The 24,522-nt window shown below is 36.9% G+C and overlaps 1 protein-coding gene across 3 annotated transcripts in view; it reads right to left on the reverse strand.

The window, feature by feature from the left end:
* PPP1R12A (protein phosphatase 1 regulatory subunit 12A) overlaps positions 1-24,522 on the reverse strand; it is a 165,649-nt gene that overhangs the window by 85,406 nt on the left and 55,721 nt on the right. For all 3 annotated transcript variants that reach the window (XM_068971175.1, XM_068971174.1, XM_068971173.1), the window contains exon 2: positions 19,307-19,437. In XM_068971175.1, coding sequence (XP_068827276.1) covers positions 19,307-19,437 — 131 coding nt within the window. The remainder of the gene's footprint in view (positions 1-19,306; positions 19,438-24,522) is intronic.

Consider the following 24,522-nt stretch of genomic DNA (forward strand, 5'->3'; position numbering starts at 1 on the left):
CAAGATGGCAGCCACCTCCAAGCCAGGAAAGGAGCCCTCCCAAGACACAGAATTGTGTGTCTTGAACTCGCTAGTCTCCAGAACTGTGAGAAACAAATGCCTGCTGTTTAAGCCTCCTAGTTTATAGCATTTTTCTTACAGCAGTCAAAGCTAAGACAAGTGCCTACTATGTATCGAGCACTCTGTTACATGTCAGGAATATAATAGCAAACAAAACCAGATACAGAGCTTCCCCTCAATGATTTTATAATCTAGAAAGAGAGCTAGATTATTTATCTAAATTAATGTAAAACTTTGATGCATTATGACAGAGACTTTTACCTCTATAAGCGAATTGACAGAATTTTGATTTAGTAAGGTCATGAAAGGATTCCCTGAAGAATAAATACGTACTAGCAGCAAACGTAACGGAAGGAGTGTGTGTGCCAGAACCAAAACCGTGTGACAGGAAACATGTATGACTAGACAAGGGCTTGTGTCCGTGCTAAGTGGCTTCAGTAGTGTTTGACTCTGCGACCCTATGGACTATGGCTAGACAAGGGCCTGGTTCATTTTCCTGGGAGTAACTGGAAAAGAATTAATCAGTCTCTACACAGTTTCTATTATGTACACCCCGAAGTTAGTGTTTATTTTGTAAGATCCTTAAATGATCATTTATGTGTTTCAAGAAGATCACTTTGCACAGTATGGAAAACAAATAGAATGAAGAAAGCAGGCACACCAGCTAATGAGCTACTGCAGCAGTAGAGAAAAATTATATTGGAAGTTGAATTTGATGGAGGAAATGGATAAATTCCAGAGATATCTAGGAGACCCTAGAGATCAGCTGGATACAAGAAGCAAGGGCGAGGAAGGTATCTATGATGAACTGAAGTTTTCAACGTGTATGGACGGCTATACTAATTAACGATTCACAAAAAACAAAGTTATTCCCTACTTCTAATAGACATGTTGCAAGTATGCTGTCACTACACTACATTACACTACATTTACTATGTTGTCACTACATAAAATGTTGTCACTACTACAAAAAATATTTCTGACAGTATTCTGTTATGAGTGAAGTTTAAAGGTTATATGAAGTCAGGTCTGTCGACCTTTTGCTTTAAGAAGGGTTTTCCCAACTAGCTATGAATATCTATGTGGAGATATAACTTTTATAAGACACACAGACAGAAAGAGAAAGAGAGAAGAAGGAAATAATATATACCAAAAGTTAACAGAGGTAACATTAGGACGGTTTTGCTTTGTTTTTTCATCCATGCCTCACGGCACCTGGGGTCTCAGGTCCCCAACTAGGGATTGAACCCGCACCCTCCGCACTGGAAGCGTGGAGTCTTAACCAGTGGACCACCAGGGAAGTCCTGCATTAGGAGAGATTTGTATTAGTGGGATTTTTCCGGGGGTGGGGGGGAGGGAGTGGCATTTGTTAGCCTAGTTTTCTTCAGCAAGTTCATTTTGTGTATGTATATCAGACCACAAAAGTGGCTACCATGCCATTTTGCAGCCTGGTATTTTTAGACTTAATATGTTATAAGCATTTCTCCTTATATGAAGCAATGTTTCATTTTTATGATGTTCGCAGGACGTCTACAAACAGAAGTCATAGGTGAATTGAAGCAACTGTTTCTGTTCACAGTCTTTAAAGTCGTAATATAAAAGTGATGAATAGCATATACATACTATCATGTGTCAACAGGTAACGAGCAGCAAACTGCTGTGGAACACAGGGAGCGCAGCTTGGTGCTCGCAATGATCTAGAGGGGTGGGGTGGGGAGAGAGGGAGGGAGGCTTAAGAGGGAGGGGATATAAATATATGTGAAAGTGAAGTCGCTCAGTCATGTCCAGCTCTTTGTGACCCCATGGACTGTAGCCCACGGAATTTTCCAGGCAAGTGTACTGGAGTGGGTTGCCATTTCCTTCTCCAGGGGATCTTCCTGACCCAGGGATCGAACCCAGGTATCCCGCAACACAGGCAGATTCTCTGAGCCAACAGGGAAGCCCATATATAAACATATATAATTATGACTGATTCGTATTGATGTATGGCAGAGATCACAACAATGTAAAGCAATTATCCTCCAATAAAAAAAGAAAAGTAATGAAGAATATTTATATACTATATATGAATAAATCTGGAGGGAAAAAAGATATTAGTGCAATAGTAACTATTATGCTCCAGGAGAGTATGTAAGCATTCTGCTAGGCAAAATCTCAATCAAGCAATCAGATATTTAAATAAAACCACTTATATTTTGCTTGTACGCGTGTTAAGTCGCTTCAGCTGTGTCCAACTATTTGTGACCCTATGGACTGTAGCCCCCCAGGCTCCTCTGTCCATGGGATTCTCCAGGCAAGAATACTGGAGTGGGTTGCCATTTCTTACTTCCAGGGGATCTTCCGGACCCAGAGATCAAACCTGTGTCTCCTGTGACTCCTGCATTACAAGTGGATTCTTAACAGTTGAGCCATCTATATTTAGCCTAGGTATTAAAAATCATTCATGAGATGTAAAGACAGAATAAAAGGAAGACCTCAGAGTGGCTGCAGTGCTTGCGGCAGAGGGAAGCAGGGTCTCAAGGAGATACCAGGTCAAAGCCAGAAAAGAGTCAATCTGAAATTTATATAAGCAGGAAGGATGTTAAGAGAAACTAACAAGAGTAAAGCTCTGAAAACTGCTGGCCGGAAGTAGGCCCTGGAGCAATCCCTGAGCCAAAAGTTTAGGTATAAATATGTATGCATACAATTCACAAATCTCTCTAGCACTCTCAAACTACTATTTGCAAATGTAAGTTTTAAAAGAGATATGTCAATCAATCAATACACATCATGGCATTCTTATTTATTACCATGAATAATCTGAAAAAATCATTCAAAGATTGGTTTGGTGAGAAAAAAGAGCATAAACATTTAAATTCTGCAGACTTTGGGTATGGTTCCCACTTCAGTTTCTTGACAGCTGTGTGATATTCATTAACTTAAAACATTTGAAGCCTAGTTTACAGATAACTTACAGGGTTGCATTATGTTTAAATGAGTTGATGTCTAAAAATAAAGTTAAAATTCTATCTTTAATCACATCATGAGAAATCATCATATTCAGAAAGCAATGTTTAAGATAATGTGAAACAAAATGGTGATCTGGAATACCAGAAATTCACTTTGTGGGACCCTTGGAGATACTGAGAACAGACAACTAGATTTCCTTCAGAACAAAAAAAGGCTGGGTATTATAAGCAGCTCATGGGACTCCTGATTAGGAAAACACACTATATTTATTTTAAGATTTCTTGAGGGGGGAAAAAAAACAAAAACACAAAGATTTCACACAGAAGTCCCAAAGTGGAAGTCAGAATATTAGGCTGTTTCTCAGACAGGTGACTTTTTAGAATACTTCAGGGTTTATAAAAGAGAGAGGGGGCAGGCTTGCTCACTCATGTTTGACTCTGCGACCCCATGGACTGTAGCCTGCCAGGCTCCTCTGTCCATGGGGACTCTCCAGGCAAGAATACTGGAGTGGGTTGCCATTTCCTCCTCCAGGGGATCTTCCCAACCCAGGGATCGAACCCATATCTCCCACATTACTGGCGGATGCTTGACTGCCTGAGCCACAGGGAAGCGCAGGAGATGCCACCTACTGAATGATTACAATCATTATATATTACTGGAGAGAAAAACAGTGGATTCACTGCTAGGTTTACTGAGATTTTTGATCATCTAACAGTTTTAAGTCAATTAAATAATTTTGGATAATTAATAAACCTCAAAATCAAGACATGATACAAAGTACTTATACAAAATTACTGCTTATGTGTTAATCTAAAAATCTAATAAAAGGTGTAAAACTGTTAAGTTAATGTATGCAACTTGGATGTGGTATATTAGATGGGTAGGATTCAATCTTGGTTAGAATGATTCAGTGTCAACTGAATTTGAACGACAAATCTGATGGATTCTATTAATTATCTTGGATTCTGAGTTTTGTCAAAAGCCAAACTACAGAAGAGACTGCTTGAGAAAGAAGCTAATGAAAACACAGTGATTAGAGACAGAGATTTCATCAGCAAGAATTGAATAATGTACATTGTTATTTACTGGAGAAAAACTAGTATCAAGAGGCTGTTTTAACCAATACGTGGATTTTCCATGTACTCAATCCATCAATTTTTAAAAAACTGAAATGTCAGTGTAGCCTTAAGAAAAAAGTTCTGTTACAAAGATGAACTCAAGATCATTACAGTAAGCAAAATAGTCACAAAAAGCCAAACGCTGTATGATTCCACTCATATGAAATGTCTAAAGTTGTCAAAATCATAAAAATAGCAGAGAGGAAGGCAGTTATCAAGAAACAAGGGGAGTGAGGAGGGGAAATTAGTGTTTACCAGGTAGAATTTTAGTACTGCAAGATGAAAAAGTCTATCGCAATTTGTGGCAAAAAAAAAAAAAGAATATACTTAACATTATTAAAATTGAATATTACGTTTCTATCACAATTTTAAAAAAAACCACAAAAGTCAGAAAACGACTTAAATAATTGTTTCTTGAAAATTTAAATGAATTACTCAAAACCATCCAATGAGACAGAAATTACGAAAATTAAGCTACCTGAACTTTTCAAAGATGGTAAGTAGAACATTAACTTCAAAAATAAATGGTATTTACTTTTGAAGTCTCTGAGCAACATCATAAAATAAGTATAAATAAACTTATGCATCTTCAGTGGGAAGGTACTCTGGTATCTCATATTTAAAGTTCTTTATCATAATAAATAGCTGAAAATAATTGTAACAATAATCCAAACAAAAGTTATGACCTGGGACTTCTCAGAGTTTTTTTAAATTAACAGTTCTTCCCTCAGCACTTGACAAATGCTGCGCCACATCTTTCTCGTCTCCATGTTTCCGAAGACACGTCTGTTTTAGTTCAGTACCCCCCCGCCCCAATCTTACAGTAATTTCTTTCTCATTGCTTTGAATTTTTAGTCTTTAGCTTTCAGAACTGAAAGGTTTATCCTGTTTCAAATTTGCTAAATTTCCTGAATCTGTAGGTTTATACTTTTGCCAAGTTTAAGTTTTTAGCTATTATTTGTTATTTCTTTAAATACTTCTCCAGCCATGCCCTCTCTCTTCTTCTGGGACTCCAAAGGCATAAATGTGAGCTCTCTGGTATAGTCCCACTGGCCCTTGAGTCTCTGTTCATTTAATTTTAGTCTAGTTTCTCTCTGTTGCCCATTTTGGTCATTTCTATTGTTCTGTTTTTTGGCTCACCAATTCTTTCTTCTATCCCCTCCATTCTGCTGTTAAGCCTATCTGTTATTTATTTCGGTTATTAGATTTTTTCAATTCCAAAATTTCCATTTGATTCTTCATCTTATATTTCTTTGCAGACTTTTTTTGGCTGCAACTTTTTTTCATTTGTTTCAAGCATACTTTTAACTGCTTGTTGAAGCATTTTTGTGATAGATGCTCTTACAATCTTTGTCAAATAATTTTAAGATTAATATCTTGGTAATCTCAATGCTGGTCTCCACTGTCTCTTTCATTCAATTTGAGATTTTCCTTCTTATGACAACTGATTTTCATTTAAAATTTGGACACTTTGAGCACTATGAGAGTCCAGATCATGATTAAATCTTATATGTTTGCTGATGATGTTTTTGGCCCTGCTCTAGAAGAAAAGATGGGAAGGGGCTATCTCATTATTACAAGGTAGGGGTAGAAGTTCAGGTTCCCCACTCAGCCTCCATTGACACTAGAGATGGAGCAACTCCCTGTTACCTCTGGTTCCCCACCAAGCCTTCACTGATACCCTCCTGGCTGAGAAGGTATCCTATGTGGCTCCCACTGACACAAGGGGAGAGTTAGGCCTCTTTACTGATGGGCAATCGTGGCAGTATAACCTCTCTACCACGCCTCTTCTGACTTCACCTAAGTGGGGAGGTGGAGGTGCTCCTTTTTACTACCAGGTGGGGGTGTAAATCCAGACTTCCCACATGGTCTCCAGTGCAAATGAGGGGAGGGCTAGTTAACCATCTGATGAGGATGGAAGTCTCAGCGGGCTCTGTATCTCATCTAATCCAGCGTCATGACAACAGGGGCTGCTAGGGCACCTTGTGCCAGCCTGGTAATGTTGGAAGTCTATGTTCCCTACTTGGCCTGTGCTAGTGAGGGTGTGGGTGGGAAATGGGTTTCCTTCTGCGGTGCTTGGTGGAGTAAAGAGTAGGTTTTTGTTTTTAAAGGTTTTAGGGTGTCTCTCTCCTAGTACTTGGCTAAAAGGGTTATGCTTTGTTGGGGCTCTCTTTGAGGGCAGTGTGCAGCCACCATTGTTTCTGGGTTATCGGTTTCCTCAGTTCGAAGTGTGGCACACTGAGGCAAAGAGAAAAGCCAAAAACTCACTCCTGTGTCACTCCTTGAATCCTGAGATCCCAAGCTGTTCTGACTTCTTTCCACTTTTCAGAGTCTTTGTTATCTTATATATAATATGCAGAGTTTTTAGTTGTACTTAGCAGGAAAAATAGGGAAAAGCATATATAGTCTATCTTCCCATAAACAAATTATTTCAATCTTAAAAAAAATCAATTTGTCAAAATCCCTCAGGTGGAAGTATTATTTTTATATGTAAATCATGTTATTAGTCCAGTAACATGGATTAATGTGGTCCTGATACCTTGGCATACACCTGGCTGAATTTCTGACATCATGGTTTCACAGTTATGCTCTAGATACAATAGCAAAGACCAGGCTAATATGTGTGAGAGAAATGAATTTATTGTGAAAGTGGGCTCTTTTCCAACTGTCTAGGCACCTGGATTGTCAAAACAAAACAAAAACAAATTCAAAATGTGTGCAAGTATTTACATTCCTCTCTTCTCTTTGCAGGGTACCTTTAAATACAGGAAATTCTAAAGATTCTGTCTTCACTATTGATTCAATTATTCCCCAGAGCAGTGACAATACTTCTTTGATTGTGTGCTAACGCCTACTAAAGATGCATACTTGTTTATTAAAACCAATTACATGCACTGCTGTCCTACATTATTACTGCATCTCCCAATGCCCAGAGGCAAAAATCCTACTTATTGTGTAATAATTCTAAGATGAAAATTCCCCCAGATTTTAATATTGCTAAAATCTACAATCAATTGAACTTACACTCATACATACAATGGATAAGGAACTCAACGTGGCTGTCTTTGTCGGTCTTTGTGTAGCCCAGTCATAGCTATTCCTGCTGTTTCCACTTCAACTGATTTATGTGCACTGATACCTTTAATACCTTATTTATTGAGCTTAATTATTAACTTAAAAAATACCTTCCTGGATGGTGTTTGACATTTTTTGTTGATACCGTGTAATAAGGTCAAGAAAGCACCACCAACAAAACCTGCAGGATGCTATTAATGTCAGTGGCTTAGAAGAAAATCCCAAAGGCAACAAGAAAACATTCTTTAGCAACGCTGCATCCATGACACAGCAACTGCATAAAGAATGACACTGTGTGGGGGAAAAAAACATCTCAAGGTGCTTAAAAACAAGAAACCACACACACTGTGTTACAGTAGGTTTTTTTTTTTAACCTTTTAAGTTGGTACATAAAATAATGATACTCTGTTAAAACGACGAAATCAGATTTGATGAAATTCAGTATACGCATTATAAACATACCCCCAAAAGTCCTGGTTTCTTATTGCATCTTTTCAATTGGCATCTCAAACGAGGCCTATTTAAATCCACATTATACTATATGCTTTCCTCTGCTTCCCTCAATCAATTCTTATTTTAGTTTAATGGCGTCCTTTTACCAATTACAAAGGCTGGAAGGGGAGGCAGAACAGTGTAGTGCAGACTTGACAAGACAGTCTAGGTTTAAATCCTAGCTCTGCCAATTACTGTATGTGATTTCTCTCTCTGTTTCCTCACCCATAAAATAAGAATTACAATATGGGCCAATCACTCATCTAAGCACGAATTTCAAAACTTGTCATATTTTGGAAAGCTACTGAGTTTTCCATACTCACTCCTACTGAGTCTGAGTCCGTCTTCCATAACCAAACATATTGATACTTCTGCAAAAATAAATTAACGCTTAAGTGGGTGAGAAACAAAGACTATAAACAGCCTCGCCTCAGGTCTAGTCATGGTTTGCTGCCAAGTGAGCCTGCACCAATCTTGCAACTGGTCATTTTTCAGAGTTTTGGGGTTTTAGAATTGTGCATCTGGGCCGTAGGGTAGTGGTAGCAATATATTTTCACGTAATTGTCAGAATGACCAAAATTATATACAGTTAAAAAGACTCTGAGCAGTGACTCAAAGTGCTCAGCCAATGTTAGCTATTACCAGCACTATCACTACTGCTGATTTTTCTTCCCACCTTACTACCTAGATCCAGTCAATCACACCAAACATTTTTAATTTTATTTCCCAAATTTCTTTCAGATCTGCCCCACCTCCAAGCAAGGCACACAATTTCCTCTGTGCTACAGCCCCAGTTCCCTCTTCCTGTTTTACTAGCTACTCTTGCCATATAACACTAATGTTCCTCTCCTGAGAATACTATACAGCTCCAAAGAAGCCTGTTATCCAAGTCAATCCTGACAACCACTGATTTGGTTAACCAGAAAAGATTATTAAAATAGGTAATAGTAAAATATATCACATATGTGAAAATAAATAAATGCAAGACATTTATTTCAACACAGACGATACTGAAGAGTGTCTCCAATGACTTAAATCCATGTTCCCTTTCCTGCATAAATTATACTCCTAATGTACTAAGACATCAAAATGTCTTAAAGTGAAACTAACATTTGCAGTCAACACAAATGCAATCTGAGTATATAATCCTTCTAGATATTTTTTTCTTTCAATTTTTCAGTTGTTGCACACACATCCAATTAAAGAGCAATTATATTTTCAGGACTTTCCCTTTATTGAGGCTTTTCCAAATAGTTAAGTTAATCATTAGCAATAATTTTCTTTTTTGTACACACTGCATCAGTTTTGAGTGCTCTCATTAAATTATATTATCACGAACAAGGGAAATAGACATTAACAGGCCAGAAAACACACAACTAACTTTTGGTAGGCTTGTAATTCAACTAGTGGAAACAGAAGTGAGCTTAGAAGAAGTAGTCTACGTGTTACAATGGTCAATATTAATAACTTTATAGCAGTCATTCAATATGTTATAACAAAGAAATGGGCAATGTTAGTAATAGAGTGGATGTTAGTTAAAAGAGCTTTAACCATGTGTTATTTCCCATTTCTGAATACGACTTTTCTCAGATAGATCTCAATTCCCAGAGGCAAAAATTCTGCTACTCTAGATAGGGGGAAGCTGCCGTGTAGCACAAGGAGCTCAGCTCAGTGCCCTATGATGACCTAGAGGGGTGAAGCAGGGTGGTGTGGTAGGAGAAAGGCTCACGAGAGAGGGTATATATATAATCTGATTCTATATACATATAGCTGATTTATGTTGTTGTACAGCAGAAACTAATTCAACACTGTAAAGCAATTATACTCCAATTAAAAAAAAAAACCCTGTCCATTGTTTAATCTAATAATGTCACCTCCCTGGAATCTTTCTCTGAATGGTCTAAAGAGAATTGATCACTTCTTCCTCAATGTTCCTTGAACATCTCTTGGTCCATTTCTTCTGCCTAGTATTGGTACTGACTTCATATGTATCTGTAAGCTTGAAGATTAGGTGCAACTGTCATCATTTTTACTTTTTAAAATCCCTAACGCTACTATGCTGCTGCTAAGTCGCTTCAGTTGTGTCCGACTCTGTGAGACGGAGCCCATAGACGGCAGCCCACCAGGCTCCCCTGACCCTGGGATTCTCCAGGCAAGAACACTGGAGTGGGTTGCCATATAGGAGACAGTAATAATGTAACAGAAAGAACATCAGAATTTGAATCTTGAGAATGAGGGTCCAGTTCTGATTGCGAAACGGAAATAACTGAACATGTTCATAGAGTAGTTAAAAAAAACAGCAATAAGAATATATATCAGAATACTGTTGTTGCTGTTTAGTCACTAAGTCGTATCTGACTCTTTTATGACCCCTAGACTGTAGCCTGCCAGGCTCTCTGTCTATGAGATTTCCCAGGCAAGAACATTGGAATGGGTTGCCATTTCCTTCTCCAGGGGATCTTCCCAATCCAAGGACTGAACCCTGTGTCTCAAGCATTATTCTTTACTGCTAAGCCACCAGCAAAGCATATATGAAAATATTAGTTTGGGGCAAATATACCTCATAAATAAAATTCATAGTGTTTTCAGAGGCTCTTAGATTCAATTTCACCTTCTGAACTTTTAATCAAAACACATGGTCTGTTTACACTAGCAATGTATCATTCTTAAGAAATATGTGAACTGAAATGCATGGATTTGCCAACTCTTCTTGGAGCTCAAATAACTATATATCAAAGTAAATATGACAAATGACTACTTCCCTCTCCCTGCTCCTCTCCTTGAGCTAGGTCTGCCCTAAGGGCAAATAATCAGATTATAGTTTTATTAAATAATCCAGGAAAACCAAGAGTTTAGCTATTTTTCACTAAAAGTAGTGACCAAAAATAGTAATACAAGTAATAACTAATTCAGCTAACTGTACTGATATTAAATACTTTATTGTATTTAAATATTAAATACAGCTAAACCGTACTGATATTAAATTCAGCTAACTGTATTGCTAGTCATTGTGCCAAGTGTTTTTTAAATATGATCTCATCTAATCTTCACAATAATCTTATAAAGTAGGGGTAAGCGCTAACATTTCCACTTTATAGATGAGGAAACAGGTTCAGAGAAGTTGGTAGTCTGTCTAAAGTTAATAGCAATTACTTAGCAGTTAAAATAAAAAGAGTTGTCTCATTCCTGACCTTGAACTCAGGAATATTATAATGCTTCTCATAGATGTGGTGATGCAATTCATATAGTTCTTAAATTGGTAAGAATTTCTGATTCTTTCACCACAAATAACATTACTGAATTCCAGACAGGGGAACCAGCAGGTGCAGACCATGAAGCAAGATGCCTAGTTTGTTTAAAGGCTCAGCAAGAAGACCAGTTTGGCTAAAAGAGACCCTGGGGAAAAATGGAGAAAATGACATCACAGATGTAACAGGGGGCCACACCATAGCCTCATAGCAACCAGAACCCCATTTTTTGAATGCATCATAAACCAATGAAGGATGAAGAGCTTTGAATAAAATGTGATGCTATTCCACCTACAATGTCTTACAAGGATCATTCTAGCTGCTGTGCAGAAAACAGATGGGGGGAGAAGAAGATGGTTATGGCTAGAATGATTCCAACTGCAATAATTCCAGTGAAGAACAACAGTGTCCAGGATCAGGGAGAAAGGAAAGAGGTGATGAAATAGTTAGATACTGAATATATCTTGAAAGATAAGCCAAGAGAAGTCTTGAAGATTCCGTTGGATATTTATGAAATAAAGGTTATAATGAAGAAGAAAAGACATGATATAAATAAGCCACCACAGTATTTTAAAAAGTTCTATCCTTAAATAGTTGATTCTTTAATGATCAAATGACAAAGCTAGTGAAACTTTTTCCATGCTGTATATAAGACCATGAAAATGTCACTGAATGCCATCACCTATTTTATGATGATATGAAATCTTCAACAGCAACGTCTTCAAAGCTACTCCAAACATGAAGGAAAATATATTAAATGCACTAATTAACCAATTTCATTCTATATGCTATGAAACCACATAATGCTAGCCTAACACAGGGCTAATTTTCTCTATTATTGGAAAATTTTAATGCAAACCCTAGAGCTACTTGAGATAAAAGCATTCCTTAAATATCTGTGGTGGAAGCCTAAAAAAATATAGTGATGAAATTTAAAAGATTATAATCACATCAATAACCAAGATGTTAATAAAACAAATCATTTAAGTTTTATTGTTCCACTATGAATTAGTTTTCACATAAACAAAAATTCTTACAATTTGCAAGAATAAAAAAAAAATAAAGACAATGCCAAGGAAAAGGTCATAGTCATTCAAAAAAGTAACATTCGTTGGTCAATCAAGAAGGACAAGCTGAATTAACCACAATGACACTGTACAATGGAGTACGAAATACTAAATTTAAAGAGAACAATGAGAAATATCTCTATATCCCACTACATAGTAGTGTCCAGGAGAGACTGTTAAGTGAAAAGAGAAGAGTGGAGAAATAGTATATGATAATTTTTCACTTATCTACAAAGGGGGAATAATGCTCACATTAAAACACAAACTGGGATAAAACAAAATTTAAAAATGTTAGCTATAGGAAATAGGGTGGTAATTGCCATTAGACCTGGTATTTTATGTAAACTGTCAAACAAAATTAAACAAACTCTAAAACAGAAGTAAACAATTAACGTAATGGTATATATATAGTTAGTGTCATAGCCACATAGAAAAGAACTATTCTAAGTGACTTCAACACACACAATAATTCGATGGTATACTCCAACTGGGATACCGTAAGGACAAAAAGAAATGTCACCCTCCTCACTCCTGTCAAAAAACAAAACCAAAACCAAATCCCAAACTTCAAGCTGCTTTCAGTACTTATGATTACTGGTGGTACTGTTATAAGCAGTCTAATGTACGTGTAATATATAATGCAGCAAATTAGTAACTATGTATTATTTTAATTCTATAGTTCCTGGCAATGAAGAAGGGAGAAAGAAAATACAGAGAAAAAACAGAAGAGGTTAAAGAAAAATACCCTGTGGGTGCTGAATTTCAAAGAATGACCAATCCAGTGTAATGGCAATTCCAGAAACATAAAAGATGTGTCTGGAATATTTTTATACTACTAAACAGGAATGAAGCTTTTAAAGATCACTTTACTGGGTCATATCCCAAGGTCTTAGAAGGCAACATGAAGAGACTCTTGTTGATCAAAGATGGTACAATGTGCTAATCAGTAAGGATAATAACTGCAATACACTGAAATACATCAAGTATGCCTAAATGCACGCACTGCTCAAGTTACTTAAATCACACATACACACACAAAATCAATTAGTCCTTTCTGAAGGTTAAGTAAACCGACTCACTATTTTGAAAACCAGTATTATAAAGGGAAAGAACAAAGAATATATCCTGATTTCATATAAAACTTGTACTAGTGGTAACCAAATAGTAGACATGAAGTTTCCTTTACAAAAATGTTTCAGCTATAAAAAAGAACTGAGTTTTCTTGTAATTATTCTTTCATCTATTCTTTCTTTCACTCATTATTATTTCTTGGTTACTTCAATGCTTTTTACATAATAACTTAAATATATAATTCAGTTATAGTTAATGGTTAGTTATAATTAACTGATCATCTTAGACTGGAATACTAAATTGAACACATTTTCTTGGACTCCGTAATCGTTCAAGTATGTACAAAAGTCATTATATTTAATTTTGCTCTTACTCTACAGTCTAATGACATCGAACTGTAACTTTTAAAGAGGAACACCTTAATTCAACAGTGAGAATTTTATACTGCCTATATTAGACTGCTAGCATTACCATAACAAAATACCCACAGACAAACTGGATCAAACAACAGAAACTCATTTTCTCATAGCTCTGGAGGCTAGAAGGTCAAGATCAAGTGCTGGCAGGATTGGTCTCCTCTGAGGAGTCTCTCAGCTTACAGACGGCCACCTGCTAGCAGTGTCCTTATGCTGTCTTTTCTCTGTGCAAGCCCTTGATGCCATTTTTTTGTGTGCAAATTTCCTCTCAAAAAGATACAGCAAGATTGGATTAGGGCCCACCCTAAGGGCCTCATCATCTCTTAAAAGGCTCTCTATATATAGTCACATTCCTATGTTCTGTGGTTAGGCCTTTAATATATGAATCTTACGGGGACACGATTCAGAGCATAACACTGTGAATTCAGTTCAGTTCAGTTCAGTCGCTCAGTCGCGTCCGACTCTTTGCGACCCCATGAACTGCAGCATGCCAGGCCTCCCTGTCCATCACCAACTCCCAGAGTTTGCTCAAACTCAGGTCTATTAAGTCGGTGATGCCATCCAACTACCTCATCGTCTGTCATTCCCTTCTCCTCTCTCCTTCAATCTTTCCCAACATCAGGGTCTTTTCCAGTGAGTCAGTTCTTGGAATCAGGTGCCCAAAGTATTGGAGTTTCAGCTTCAGCATCAGTCCTTCCAGTGAATATTCAGGACTGATTTCCTTTAGGATAGAGTGGTTGGATCTCCTTGCAGTCCAAGGGACTCTCAAGAGTCTTCTCCAACACCACAGTTCAAAGGCATCAATGTCAGCCTTCTTTATAGTCAAACTCTCACATCCATACATGACTACTGGAAAAACTATAGCTTTGACTAGACAGACCTTTGTTGGAAAACTAATGTCTCTGCTTTTTAATATGCTGTCAAGGTTGGTTACAGCTTTCCTTCCAAGGAGTAAGTGCCTTTTAATTTGATGGCTGCAGTCACCATCTTCAGTGATTTGGGAGCCCCCCCCAAAAAAGTCTGTCACTGTTTCCACTGTTTCTCCATCTATTTGCCATGAAGTGATGGGACTGGATGCCACTGATCTTAGTTTTCTGAATGTTGAGTTTTATGCCAACGTTTTCACTCTCCTCTTTCACTTTCATCAAGAGGCTCTTTAGTTCTTTTCGCTTTCTGCCATAAGGGTGGTGTCATCTGCATATCTGAGGTTATTGATATTTCTCCCAGCAGTTTTGCTTCCAGCTTGTGCTTCATCCAGGCCAGCATTTCTCATGATGTACTTACTCTGCATATAAGCTAAATAAGCAGGGTGATAATATACAGCCTTGACATACTCCTTTCCCGATTTGGAACCAGTCTGTTGTTCCATGTCTGGTTTTAACTGTTGCCTCTTGACCGGCATTCAAATTTCTCAAGAGGCAGGTCAGGTGGTCTGGTATTCCCATCTCTGTAAGAATTTTCCAGTTTACTGTGATCTGCACAGTCAAAGGCTTTGGCATAGTCTATAAAGCAGAAATAGATATTTTTTCTGGAACTCTTGTTTTTTTGATGCTCGATCGGATGTTGGCAATTTGATCTCTGGTTCCTCTGCCTTTTCTAAAACCAGCTTGAACAACTGGTAGTTCACGGTTCACGCACTGTTGAAGCCTGGCTTAGAGAATTTTGAGCATCACTTTACTAGCATGTGAAATGAGTGCAATTGTGCAGTAGTTTGAGCATTCTTTGGCATTGCCTTTCCTTGGGATTGGAATGAAAACTGACCTTTTCCAGTCCTGTGGCCACTGCTGCCGAGTTTTCCAAATTTCCTGGCATATTGAGTGCAGCATTTTCACAGCATCATCTTTTAGGATTTGAAATAGCTCAACTGGAATTCCATTACCTCCACTAGCTTTGTTTGTAGTGATGCTTCCTAAGGCCCACTTGACTTCACATTCCAGGAATAGATAAGAAAGCCTTCCTCAGTGATCAGTGCAAAGAAACGGAGGCAAACAACAGAATGGGAAAGACTAGAGATCTCTTCAAGAAAATTAGAGATATCAAGGGAACATTTCATACAAAGATGGGTTCAATAAAGGACAGAAATGGTATGGACCTAACAGAAGCAGAAGATATTGAGAAGAGGTGGCAAGAATACACAGCCAATTCAGTACCTCCCACGAAAGAATGATGCTAATGTGTACATTTCAATATATGACCCATGAGTATATAGTAAAACAAGCCATAATCTGGCCATTAACATTATACTCCCCAAATTCACTTCATTTATTCTTCCTCTAATCCACTCTGGAGAAGAGGCATTATTAAACAATCTGTTTTTCGTTTCCCCTAAGATTTCCACCTCACTCAAAGCAGGTAGAAGCTGAAAGTAATTACTTTGGGGAAAAAGTGAGATGACTTACGAGTGAGAATATAAAGAGCCACCTCTCATCTACTCACTAGGTTCCTGCCAGGCTAGAGACCAGATGTGAAATTCTTAACTGTCTGGAAACTGAACCGTGACCTTCCATTCTTTGCTCTACTATCTCTAATGTATTATCATGCACAACTAGTGCCCTTTCTTTTTAGGTCAGTTTAAGTTTGATGCGATTTATTATTGTTCAGTCGCTCAGTCGTGTGCGAGGATTACCTGGATCTAAAATCATCCCAACTGACACACTGGATATTAGCCAAGCCTACAAGAGGAAATTGTTCAGAAAAATTATTATCTTTTCAAACTCAGAATTAAAAAATGAAATACAAGGATTAAACATATGAAGAAAGAAATTGAGTTTTCATTTTCCCAGAAAAGATAAATAAGATAATGGTCAAAAGTTAATACATATGGAGTATTTCAGGAACTCTGCTTGGTGGGTTACATCAGTTAACCCTCACAACAAACCTAGAAAATATTAATCCCTTTCTATAGAGGAGAAAATTGAAGATTATTAACACTAAGCAACTTGCCCAAGGTCATACCCTTAGAGATTGGCTGAGGAAGCCTTCATAATTCACATTAGTTGACTCCAGAGCCTACATACCAAATATTTAAGGACAGCTGAAGATAAATACACATTAGCTATTTTTCTTCATGAAGATGAAATCCAAGCCTTTTCTTGAGCATGAAAAGAATAGAAAGGAAAAAAAAACTTGAAAATCATGATTAAAATTATGAATAACCAGTACTGTTTTACAATGGCAGGGAGACTCCTTTGTTTAATACATAAAGAAATCAAAGCCCAGAAAGAGGAAACAAACTGTCAAAAGATGTTGTGCAGTGAGTATTAGAGTCAGTAATAAAACTCAAATAGTTCAGCTCTTCTAACTCCTAAAGCACTTTTCATTTCACCAAACACTACCTTTCCCTTCAACTGCTATAATGTATCTCCAATACACATGGCTGAGGGGATGGAGGATGGGAGGATGGGCTGGGGTATACACGTGCATGAAATGAACAAAGAAAGAAAAATATGAAGAATTGCTAAAAGAGTCTCCCAGAGTCAGTCAGTCAGTTCACTTCAGTTGCTCAGTAGCGTCCCACTCTTTGCGACCCCGAAGACTGTAGCACGCTAGGCTTCCCTGTCCATCATCAACTCCCGGAGTTTACCCAAACTCATGTCCATTGAGTCACTGATGCCATCCAACCATCTCCTCCTCTGTCGACCCCTTCTCCTCTCACCTTCAATCTTTCCCAGTATCAGGGTCTTTGCAAATGAGTCAGTTCTTCTCATCAGGTGGCCAAAGTACTGGAGTTTCAGCTTCAACATCAGTCCTTCCAGTGAATACCCAGGACTGATCTCCTTTAGAATGGACTGGTTGGATCTCCTTGCAGTCCAAGGGACTCTCAAGAGTCTTCTCCAACACCACAGTTCAAAAGCATGAATTCTTCGGCGCTCAGCTTTCTTTATAGTCCAACTCTCACATCCATACATGACTACTGGAAAAAGCAGAGATATTACTTTGCCAACAAAGGTCCGTCTAGTCAAGGAAATGGTTTTTCCAGTAGTCATGTATGGATGTGAGAGCTGGACTCTCAGAGTAGTACTATCATATTCAATACTTATTAGTTGCTAAGCTTTGATGTGAGCAGATAGAGTCCCTTGGACTGCAAGGAGATCGAACTAGTCAATACTTTAGCCACCTAGCCACCTGATGTGAAGAAATGACTCACTGGAAAATACCCTGACTCTGGGAAAGACTGAAGGCAGGAAAAGGGACATCAGAAGATGAGACAGTTGGATGGCATCACCAACGTGAAGGACATGAGTTTGAGCAAGCTCCAGGAGTTGGTGATAGACAGGGAAGCCTGGTGTGCTGCAGTCCATGGGGTTGCAGAGATTAAGACACGCTTTAGCGACTGAACAACACCACCACCACCACCACCACTGGGATTATTCTGTCATATGGTAGTTTTATTCCTAGTTTTTTAAGGACTCTCCATACTGATCTCCATAGTGGCTATATCAATTTACATTCCCAACAACACTGCAAGAGTATTCCCTTTTCTCCATACTTCTCCAGTATTTACTGTTTGTACATTTTTTGATGATGGCCATTTTGACTGGTATGAGGTGGTATCTCATTGTAGTTTTGATTTGCATTTCTCTAATAATGAGCAATGTTGAGCAACTTTTCATGTGTTTATTAGCCATCTGCATGTCTTCTTTGGAGAAATGTCTGTTTAAATCTTTTGCCCACTTTTTGATTTGATTGTTTGTTTTTCTAGTATTGAATTGTATGAGCTGCTTGTATATTCTGGAAATTAATCTTTTGTCAGTTGTTTCATTTGCTATTATTTTTTCCCATTCTGATGGTTGTCTTTTCACCTTGTTTGTAGTTTCCTCTGCTGTGCAAAAGCTTTTAAGTTTAATTAGGTCCCACTTGTTTATTTTTGTTTTTATTTCCATTACTCTAGGAAATTGGTATAGAAGATCTTGCTGTGATTTATGTCATAGACTGTTCTAAGTTTTCCTCTTAAGAGTTTTATAGTTTCTGGTCTTACATTTAGGTCTTTATTTCATCTTTATCTTTGTGTATGGCATTCTTTTACACGTAGCTGTCCAGTTTTCCCAGCACCACTTCATGAAGAGTTTATCTTTGCCCCATTGTATATTCTTGCCTCTTTTGCCATAGCTGTGTGGGTTTATCTCTGGGCTTTCTATCTTGTTCCAATGACCAGCCACTGCGTTCTTTATCTTCAAGGCTATTATTTCCTTTGCAAAACTTCTTGAACCACCACTGCATTGTACATTGGTTAGCAGTTCCTGGGCCAAATGCATTGCTGATGCTGTGAGTTATCTCCACTGTTTTACGATGCATTTGGAACTTAGAAAGTTCCAAAGAGAAATCGCTCAAATTTGCTTTTTGTCTAACATAATTTCCCTAGTCTAAAATAAATATAAAATAAATAGCAAGTAATAAGTCACTAGCAAAAAAAATATAGCAAGAAATGTGCACTAAAATGATGTATAACCACATTTATTTAAGAATGTATTCCAATATTAAAGAGCAAAATTCAACAATGCAAACCTGCAATTACTTTCGCACCAACCTAATAACCTTGAGTCATCTGACAATACTCTACATGTACTCAAGAGAATTACTCTTATCAGTTCAAAGTATCAAAGTCAAAGACAGGAGGGAGACAAGAAGATGACCTCACACCAAGAGACAATATCTGGATTCCCACAACCCACTTATTCTCCTTCCTGGGAAGAATAATTTTCATCAATTAAGGTAATATAACAGTTTTCTCATTTATCTATAACAATTTCCATAAAATCTCAAGTCTCTAAAACAGTGTTTGGATGAAAATGAGCACAGCACTGGCTTACTCTGCAATGTCGAGGTATCCACAGGAAGCAGCTGCATGCAGAGGTATCCAGCCTTCATTATCAGGTTGGTTAATATTCGCTCCATTTTCTACCAGAAACTTCACCATATCGACATTGTCATCAATGCAAGCCTAAAAACAGAACAGAAAGCAGGATCAGAAAAACTCTGAATCAATACTCCCAATAACACATCAACAGAATAAAATTACTATCCTGGAGCTTTCATAACAAATACTTTCTAAAAGGCAGTCTGCTGCTATCTTGATTGTATTTCTATCAAGCAGGTAAATGGTACTATAAATTTTAATAATACTTGCTTAGATACACAGAACAATACTATATAAGACTAGACTTCTTATGCCAACCCCATGACAAAAACAAGTACATGCCAACATGAAAACAATCAAAACATTATAATTAAGTACTAATAATACACTCTATAGCAGTGGTTCCCAAAATGTGATCTGTTTAGGGAAGAGGGATCCTTTCAGAGAGTTGACAAGATCGAAACTATTTTTATACTACTACTAAGATGGCATTTCCTCTTTACACTATGTTGACATGTGTACTTGATGGTGCAAAAGTGTTAGTTATGAACATGCTTGTGTCTAAGCACAATCCAAGGCAGTGGGAGAAAAAACAAAACACTGCACTCTACTGTCACTGTATTCACAGCTTTACACTCACAGGTTTATTTTTTCCCACAAGCTATTCTTACTTATGAATGTCCTTGACAATGCAGTAAAAACTATAAATCATATTAAATTTTGACTCAACTATACATCTTTTAAATATTTTGTGAAACAAGATAGGAAGCATGCATCAAGATTTCTTCCAAGTATAATGACTGCCCTGAAGAAAAATACTTGCATAATTTGCAAGCTGATCTAGCCACTTTTTCCATAGAATACCATTTTCTAAAATAATTTTGTTGGGGTATGTTTACAATGTTGTGTTCATTTCAGGGGTACAGCAAAGTGCACCTGTTATACATACAACCACTCTTTTTCAGATTTTTTCCCCATACAGGCTACAATGGAATATGATTTTTACTTAAATGACAAATTATAGTTAGTCTAGCTTGGGCTGTGGCAGAAACTTTCTTGAAAATGAGCAAAGTAGGTCTGTCAAAACAACTAAAAGTATTTATTACTAATGATAAATTCAAGTTTTCAGGAGAAAACGAATTAGTTACTTTAAAAATGACATTTACTTAACAGAGGTGAAGCCCTGCTTTAACTTGTTTAAAATGAATTAATAAATACATAAAGTCCTCCATTTTAACCTTCCCTGGTGGCTCAGTGGTAAAGAATCTGCCTGTCAATGCAGGAGACGTGGGTTCAATCCCTGGGTCGGGAAGAGCCCCTAGAGAAAGAAAGGCAACCCATTCCAGTATTCTTGCCTGGAGAATTCCATGGACAGAGGGGCCTGGTAGGCTACAGTCCATGGTGTCGCAAAAGAGTCAGACATGACTTAGCGACTAAACAACAGATTGTAAATAGTAATATATACAAACCACAGAAACAAGTTTCTTTGAAGTCCTTCATAATGCTGTATCCTCAGCACTTTATATTGTTCTCTGCAGGTGGTAAGGGCTCCATAAATGAATAAATGAACAAGAAAGCTAAGATTCAAAGAGACTAATTAAGTAGGTTGAATAAGCCACAGAGATAGGAAATGACAGAGCTGAAATTCTATCACAGATGTTCAGATTCCCCAAAATAAGCTCCTTCCACACTTAACACCATGTTGACAGATGTTCCTGTTTCATCAACTATTTCTCATCTGTTTGCAGTTTCTGAAACAGGGTATCATACATTCTAGGCACTAAATAGGGCTTTCCTGGTAGCTTAGCTAGTAAAGAATCCACATGCAATCCAGGAGACCTAGGTTCGATTCCTCGGTTGGGAAGATTCCTAGGAGGAGGGCATGGTAATCCACTCCAGTATTCTTGTCTTGGAGAATCCCCATGGACAGAGGAGCCTGGTGGGCTACAGTTCATGGGGTTACATAGAGTCGGACACGACTGAGCGACTAAGCACAGCACATCACAGGCACTCAAGTGTTTGCTGTATAAGTAAAACAATTTTCCTTTACCTATCACAGAAACAAAGAAAAATACTTTTAGTAGCTTCTTCCTTGGGGGAAAAAGACAAAGTTAGTGTCAAGAAAAGCACTAAGGACAAAGTACTTCACACCTGAAGCAGGAAAGTTCTGACAGGTGTTGGATGTAGGCTCCAGTTCTGACTCTGCCATAAATACTGTAGCTGGGAACAAGTAATTTAATCTTTCAGGGCTTTGTCTTTCAGGCGGAGGAAAGAATTTGATGGGTTACATATCTCTAAAATTCCCTGACATATTTACATTCTTATATATTTATGATTCTTCCATTTGGAACAAGATGGCAAGATCCCAAAGTGCCCAAATAGTACATACAGCAAATGGTAAATGAGTATATAAGGAATATTCATATAAAGTTTGAGAATACACTGCTTGGGAAAAGAATTGTGTTTTTCAAGGAGCAGTGATTAAAGGGTAGGAGAAATGTGAGGACCGCAGCTGTCTGATAACGAGAAGAAACATCCAAATTTTACTGCATTAGGAAATAGTTTATAAAATGTTATTTGAGATAGCTAATGACTCACAGTTACTTAAATAATACAGACCTATTTATAAGTTTAATCATTAATTTTCCTTGGGAAAAGATACTAAATTCTATTCTCTCTTTCAACCTCTCAATTCCTATCGGCGCCAGAACAGTCCTCTGATGTTTATCACTGCTATAAAAATATAAAACCCTACCTGATAAATGTGTTTAATACAAATATGACTGTTTTTTTAAAAATGGAGAAAATTTCAAATAAGACATTAAAGAGATATGGGAAATGCTCACAACATATAAGTTTATTAAGATGTAAAATAGTTTGCCTGATTATAATTTTACTTAAAAAGGACACAAAGGATTAGAAGAATATACAATAAAATTAATAGTCCTTATCACTGGTTGTGAGACAATGAATAATTTTTATTCTTTAAATTTTTATTTATTTTCAAAATGTTTATCATAGGCAATGCTTACATAAAAAGAAAATCTAAGCCTTGGTTCTTAAAAATATTAAATCTATTGTGTTGTAATATGGAGAAATACCAAACTGCTGGTAAAAGTGTAAAATTTATATAACCCCTTTAGAAAACCATTTGACAATATCTACTCAAGTTATAGTACTGTTAAATAAATGGGGTGGGATGTATGTGCATATGGGGAGATTCTACTCATGTAACAGAATCCTATACATCAATGAAAAAAGAACAAACTAATGCTACCTTCAACAACATATGTAATCCTCTCAGACATATACGTGAGTGAAAAAAGGCAGACACAAAGGATACAAACTGTGAATTTCCAGGCAAAACTAATCTCCAGTTATAAAGCTCAGAATCATGGTTAACTCTGTGGGGAAATAATGGAAGGAGCATGAGGGAGCTTTTGGGAAGACTGAAAATATTCCCCAGCTTTCTGATTTTTATATAGACATGTACAAATGTAAAAATTCACTGAATTATATGCTGTATACTTTATTATATGTAAATTATACTTCAATTTTAAAAGCTAAAAAAATAAAGAACTAGCATGTATTAGAAACCTACTGTGCATTATCTTCAGTATAAAACATTTCATATATCTTTTCCTAAATTGTACATGCTATCAAGCTGATGTATGACAGAAAACAACAAAATTCTGTAAAGCAATTATCCTTCAATTAAAAAATTAACAAATTTTAAAAATAAATAGTATAAAAAAATAAATTGTACACGTTAAAACATGTCTTCCTTTATCTATCTCCTGCCTCCTGCAGTTCCAAGTAGCAAATGGAATCTCTTTTTTAACTGATAACCCTTTAAATATTATGAGTTCTCCCTGCCACCCAAATTCTCACATATTCTTTTTAAGTATCTGGCTACTCTTCAAATTATATATGCTAAAAAGTACATATGCCAATGCCAAAAGAATAGAAAAGATCACATTAGTATAGAATGCTAGCTCATGAACAACAATTACAAAAGGGCATAATAGCAGTGGGTAGGAAGTACTAAAATATCCTTGGGAACATAAAGAGATCTTGTGATTAAGATGGTCCATATAGGTCTCATAAGAATATACATTTAACCAAGAGTTTGAAGATTGCATAGGAGTTGTTCAATTCAACTAGAACATCACTGAGTAAAGGCACTATGATTTTAAAAAATGCATGGAATAACAGAACAGCAAGTCATGCAAAAGGTATACAGTATCTGTAAACTATAAAACAGAATAAGGCTAGGTGCTAAAAGGTCTGAATATATTGCAGGTAAAAGATCTAAACATTAAGGCACAGATGACAGGATTTGACATTAGAGGTAGCTTTTGATCTGCTTTTTATTCTACTCATCAAGAAAACCTGGAATATTTATATCAGTAATAGTGGCTCAATTCAGGCAGTAGGGGCAAGTAGACGAAAACACGGTCAAGTTTCAGGAAGATGATGTTTGAAAAAGCTATTCAGAGTTTACAAGCAGAGGGTTAACATGATCAGATTAGTATTTCAGGAAGATTATTGGGAACAGTATGAAGAGGGAAGAGCCTGACCTGAGCAACAGTTATTCAGAATGAATATATATTAAAAGAGAAATTTAGGACAAAACGTACAAGGCTTAATTAAAGATTGGATACGAAGGATGAGGAACGGGAGGAGGTCATTCATGAACATAAACACCACAGGTTTGAAAAACAAGTTGAAGAAAGATGATTTTAGCTTTGGATATGCTGAATTTCTAATCATGCATTTCCAGAGGCCAACTGGATATGCAAATCTAGAGCTTAAAAACAAATGTGGGATGAAAATATAATTTGGGAATTACCTGCACTGAGGTAATAATTAAAATAATGGAACTTGGAATCATTCAGGGAGAGAATGTAGAGAAGTGATTTCTATGAAAATAGTTAAAGGAAAGGTTATGATTAAGTTATAATCATTATATTCTTCCTGGAAGACAAAGATATTTGTGTTATTTTAATCAGTCAGTTAAAGAGCATTCTCAAGAAACTTACCATGTAGCATGGCATTCAAATACACAAGTAAATAATAATATAAAAAGGAATATAATAAATATATGGCTGTATATTTATTATGAAAGCTAAGAAAAGGAAGAATGGTTGTCATCATGGAATATGTCCC

The sequence above is a fragment of the Capricornis sumatraensis genome, chromosome 4 (genome assembly GCF_032405125.1).
Source record: "Capricornis sumatraensis isolate serow.1 chromosome 4, serow.2, whole genome shotgun sequence".
Taxonomy (NCBI): Eukaryota; Metazoa; Chordata; class Mammalia; order Artiodactyla; family Bovidae; genus Capricornis; species Capricornis sumatraensis.